This window comes from Elephantulus edwardii, unplaced genomic scaffold (assembly GCF_000299155.1).
Source record: "Elephantulus edwardii isolate Elephantulus edwardi_28Jun2011 unplaced genomic scaffold, EleEdw1.0 scaffold00481, whole genome shotgun sequence".
NCBI lineage: Eukaryota > Metazoa > Chordata > Mammalia > Macroscelidea > Macroscelididae > Elephantulus > Elephantulus edwardii.
This window is the reverse complement of record NW_006400231.1, coordinates 506274-511802: the sequence shown is the minus strand read 5'-3', so window position 1 is coordinate 511802 and position 5529 is coordinate 506274. Positions and strand designations below refer to the sequence as shown.

The 5529-nt window shown below is 46.9% G+C and overlaps 1 protein-coding gene across 2 annotated transcripts in view; it reads right to left on the bottom strand.

Annotated features, from left to right (window-relative positions):
* Positions 1 to 847: 847 nt before the first annotated feature.
* APBA2 (amyloid beta (A4) precursor protein-binding, family A, member 2) overlaps positions 848 to 5529 on the bottom strand; it is a 107373-nt gene continuing 102691 nt past the window's right edge. For both annotated transcript variants that reach the window (XM_006902975.1, XM_006902976.1), the window contains 2 exons: positions 2685 to 2825; positions 848 to 919 (listed from right to left, as the gene is read on the bottom strand). In XM_006902975.1, the coding sequence (XP_006903037.1) occupies positions 848 to 919; positions 2685 to 2825 (213 nt within the window). The remainder of the gene's footprint in view (positions 920 to 2684; positions 2826 to 5529) is intronic.

The following is a 5529-nucleotide window of genomic DNA, read 5'->3' as shown; positions in this document are numbered from 1 at the left end:
TACGTCAGTTCACATCAACCTCTAATGACCTAACTAGACTATGTGTCACTTGAGCTACAGACTCACTTGCATTGTTGATGGTGTGCCCTGCCCACCCAACAGCCAGTGAGTACAGCAATGTGCAGGTGGGCAGTGCCCAGGGGGCAGCATGTGTGTGGATGTGTGTATGTGTGTGGCCACATATGCAAGTGCAGAGCAGATTGTCCTCATCCTGGAGGGAGAAGGTGCCCCAAGCCCATGGTAAGCCCTGTGAGTACAGACCTGCCCCCGGTGCAGGACAGCAGTCCAGCAGGGTAGCTGTGGTTGACGGAGTCATCATGAAAACCCTTCAGTCTGAAGGTTTCAAAATGAAAATAAACTCCATAATATTATCTAAATAAATAGGGAGTTTTAATGTCATGACCAGCATCTTTTAGCTTAGGAACACCGCCTTTCTTGTTAAATAATGACAACCAGTCACACGTTCCCAAACTTTAATTAGCAGGTCCTGGGCGTCCTGTCTGCAACCTGGGAAGCAGTATCAGTGCAGGCCCATCTGGGGCCCTCGGGGACCAAGGAGGTAGGCCTCCTGGTGGCCCCGTCCTCGCCCACTGCAGACACACCTGTCCACCCAGCTTCAAGGAACAAAGACACAGCCTACACCACACAGCACACATGACATCCTTGGCAGTTGCTATGAGGAAACAGTTCAGGACGTGGTAAAATGCTTGAATGTTTCAATAGGTTTGTTTCTGTGACTCTTTTTTGATGGAGACAGAGCCCTTCTAGGAAGAGAAGGGCAGGGGTGTGGGCACACCCACTGGGAAGCGGAATCCTCGAGGCTAGTCAGCGATGTCTAAGCCACAGCCTAGATGTACAGTGGTGTCTCCTGGCCCGTGAGCAACCGGAACATGGCGGCAGGCATGGTCTTCATGTGGATCTGGAGGGGAGATTGCAGCTGACCACTGGCCCTGGCTGAGCCTCTGTTGAGCTTAGGCAGCATTGCTGTAGGCTCAGGCCCTGACAGCCCAGGCCCTCCCTGGGTTCAAAGGAGGGGTAGGGCTTGGACCCCAGATGAGCCTCCCATCCCACCATACTCCATCCCCTCTGCCAGCCCCAGGGAGAAGGCCTCAATCTCCACAGAAGCTCCTAGAGGGTCAGTGCCCCAAGGGGAGCAATGGTTGGCAACCGGGGGCCCACCTCCTTTTTTTCTGTCCCTGAGCCCTGCCTGCTCTTCCCAGTACCACTGGTGTCTCTCAACTCACCTCCCATACTACATGCTCTCTGCCCTCAGAACCCATAGAATGCACAACATCCCCCTGAAAACCCTCTTCCCAGTTTCCAAGATTTCCAGGCCTTGGCATAAGGCTCAGTCTCAGGGCTACCTCCACCTCAGTTGGTCACAGCCTTTAGGGACACTGCCCTCACAGCCTCTGCAACCTCGCCTTGTCTCCTGCCCCTAATTTATTGTTTCTGAATCACCAGTCTCTCCCTAACTAGAAATGAGGGCCAGATGCTGAACAGGGAAGTTGTGTGGTAGTGTTTGGGTACTAAAGATGGGCATGGCCTGAATAAAGGAATTACAGGTTCATTCTAGCCTGGCCTGAATAAAGGAATTACAGCTTCATTCTAGCCTGGGGCTCTGGGTCATTACCCTTGCTCACACTTTTAAAGCTACCACAATGCCTGTGAAGAAGGAAAGTAATTGGGAGTCATTCCACAGGACATGCAGCCACACCAAGTTCACTGGAACTGAGTCAGTTCCAGCCCCACAGCAACCCTCTCCTGAGTTTCCAGCTGCAGAGCTCCATGAGAAGAGACTGTCCATCTTCTCACATGAATTTAAACCACTGAATTTTATGTAAGCAGCCTGGCCCATTACACACTATGCCACAAGACACAAATTCCCTCCCTGGCCCAGGCTGACAGCCTCTGAGTCTCCTCTGCCTTGGTCCCACTGTTCTCCCCAATAAGAGGGAGTCTCTTCTTGAGCAGCAACCCAGTCAGGGGACCCTCTGTGCAGGCCTTGACTTGGACAGGTATTCCAAGTCCGGTGGCTACTGGGGAGCCATTCACTCCAACCATTCTCACCCAAATACATACACATACCCTTCTATAGCACTGACTGAAGTGTCTTCCCACATGCTTCCTTCTCACCCACTGCTATCCTGTCTCTCACCCTGTGCTCTCCTGATTTACTTGTGATCTCTTAACAAACGCTGGGTCCCTTTCCTCTGCACTCACATCCATTCTCTTTGGGCACTGACTGATGCCAGAAAGAACTGAACTGGATGGAAGGTTCAAAGCCAGCAAAACAGGAAAGGTCCCAGCAAGTGCAATGGGGCCCATGTGCAGGCCAGTGCTATAGGGACTGAGCATGCATGACGCAGTTCTGGAAACATCTTAAGAGCTCTATTTGCTGAGAGGCTTGGCATGCAGCTATACAGAGGCCAGACGACAGGGCCCAATGTGACCTGGCACTGCTCATCCTGTCATGGACCCTCTCTGGTGTGGACATCACTTGGTCAATTCCACTGTTCCTCAGAGGCCACACTGAGCTAGCAAACAAGGACACACTTCCTGGTCCCATAAAAAGGGCACACTTCCTCTAGATTGGCCTGATGGTCTTCCTGACATGGGTTAGCAAGGCGTTGGACTCAGACTGTGGTCCCATGAAGATGGGGAGATTGCCCAGCATATCTTACCTCTCCGACAGAGTTAGACAGGGCTTGCACGATCTTCTCATGGGCTGTGGCCACAACACTCTGTCCATTGATCTCAATGATGCGATGGCCAACTCGCACACCACCTCGCTCAGCGATACCACCTCTCATGAGGCTGCAGATCTAGCCAGACACACAAGAGGTCAGCATGCACCTGCCCACCTGCCAGATTCTTGTCCACCTGCCAGGTGCTTGTCTTTGCCCTCAGAGATGGGAGAAAAGAAATCAACCATGCAGAGGGAAAAGTCCTTCACAACAGGAAGGACAAGGGAGTTAAAACCATGATGGCTTTCATAGCTCCCTAAAACTTGTGAGAGTGGCAGAACATGAAGACACCCATTAGTCAAGGTCAGCACCACTGTGGCAGCAGGAAAGAGCAGGTCCCACGGGTCTGGAGCTGCCAGCTTATGGGGAGCAGGCAACCATACTTGGCAGTTCTCTCTAGGAGCTGCATTCACCTTGGAGAACCTTTAAAATGAGTGGGAAGCGAAGCCCTGGGGATGAACCTGGGAGAATCAGGGGAAGAATGTGTAAGGAAGACTCAGGTTCCTGGCAGACCCTCTCCATTTAGGAGCTGCATAGACCACCTTCAGGAGACCAAGTTCTATCTCCAGAGAAATTGGAGCACAGGCTCCAGGCTGAGATTCCTCAGGCAACAGAGGGAAGGCATGGCATGCTAGCTGACAACAGGAACTACGCTCATATTCTGAACAGTGAACTTTCTCTGAAGCGGCAACTGGAGAAGCGGCAATAAGGTCCTCAGAGAGGCATGAGGCTTCTTTAGAGATGCTGCCTAGCCCAAGAGAAGACAGCAAGAACAGCCACACAGCTGAAGAGTGAAATCAATGCTAGCTCAAGTGAAAATGCATAAGATGCAGAACTGGCATATGCGTTATCGTGTGTTATAATAATAAAAATCAAAAGACAGTAAATTAAAATAATAAATGAAAACAAACCAATAATAAAATAAAAAAATAATAATAGCAATAAAAAAGAATGTTCAGACAAGGGTCACCAATCGTTTTGAGCAAAATATTGATCAAGGTAGACACCAAAATAAGGGTCTAAGTAGAGATAAGAGATTCCAAAGAAGAAAGAGAACAACAGAGAGTTGGCACGGCCTTAAAAATCTACAATGAATAGAGGGGAAAGTACTGTGTTTGTAAAACCAGAACATAATCTATGAATAAGAAAAAGGTCTTGGCATTAAAATATGATAATATAGGGAGCACTAGTGGCCTAGTAACAAGAAGCTATGCTGCAATCCTGAGGGCATATGGTTCAAATCCACCAGCTGCTCCGCAGGAGAATTATGGGCAATTTTCTATTGAGTGATTAATTGCCTCTGAAAACCCACCCGATGGTCAGCTATGGGTTGGTTCTGACTCACCAGGACACAACAACAATAAGTATAGTTGTATGTTGTTAAGTACATACATATGAACCATATGCCAGGAGGAGACTGCCCATCTCTCTCCCTAGGAGCAATTGGTAGATTTGAACCACCTGCCTTTGGGATTGCAGTGCAGCTTCTTGCCACTAGGCCACCAAAAAGCTCCCAGAACATAATCACACTTAAAAATAGTTTCATGATTGACTGGACAATAGCCCAAGTAAAAGCTTATCTTCAGAAAATTTCAGGACCCTGGGGGGACAAAGGATCCTTCCAAATGAACTATATACAACTGAAAACTCTTTAGCAACATAACTGGAAATGATAAAAAGAAAAAAAAAATCTCATGTAAAAGTTATTTCTTGCCTGAGTTATCTAGTGCTGCTATAAAAGAAAGACCATAAGGGGTAGTACTAACAGACAGAAATCTTCTTTTCTCTCGGTCCAAGAGGGCAGAAGTCTGAATGCTTGGTGTCCCGTCTTGGAGACAGCCCTTTCTGGGTAGGCTCTGAAGGAAAGTCCTTATCTATTTTGAGATTCTGGTTCTGGCAATCTTCATATTTTGGGGATCTCTCTTCTCCATTTTTTACGTTTAATTTTATTGCTTGTTTAACCTCTTTTATATCTCAGAAAAGATTGACTTAAGACACAGGTTACAACAAAGTTGTTCACTAACATAACAGACAATTCATTTTCAACGGGGTTTTAATCATAGACATAGAGGTTAGGATTAACAAAATATATTTTGGGGACACACAATCTAACTCACAATACTTCCATTCTATAATCCTATATTTCGATTCAAACTCTCAAGTAATTGGCAAAAGAAAGATTTTCAAATATGCAAAAGCTCAAACTATATACTTGCTTTAAATTCTTTATCAAGAAGTACTAAAGGCTCCTCCCAAACAAAAGCATAAATAGTGAACAAAGGCTTGGAATTCCCAGATAGGATATATGGTGCACCAGAAAAATGGTGATGGGAATTCCCAGAGGACAGTAAAGAGAAATCCAGTGAGACGTTCTCTGGCAAGGCTTATATGGATGATGCAGACCAAATGGAGCAGGGAAACGGAGGATTTCAGTAGGTAAATCTCCAAGGACAGCATGCGAACAATCTTAAAATTACCCTGGTGAACGCAGAGATAAACTAATGATAGGTGCCCAGAAGAAATGAGACTTTTGAATGTTGGCAGAGAAGAGTGAATAGACTCTGAATAACAAATCTGTTTGGAACTACGTCAAGACTGAAGGTGGACAAGACACAGACTCATGTACTCTGGACATGTCATTGGAAGGGACCAGGCATTAGCCAGCTTACTACATCTTTCAGAGAAAGAAATCATGATGTCTACAATTGAAGATCAAAACAGCAGCCTATGGGCATGGTTTAGAAGAAAGAAGGAAGAAGGAAAAAAGGAAGAAGAAGAAGAA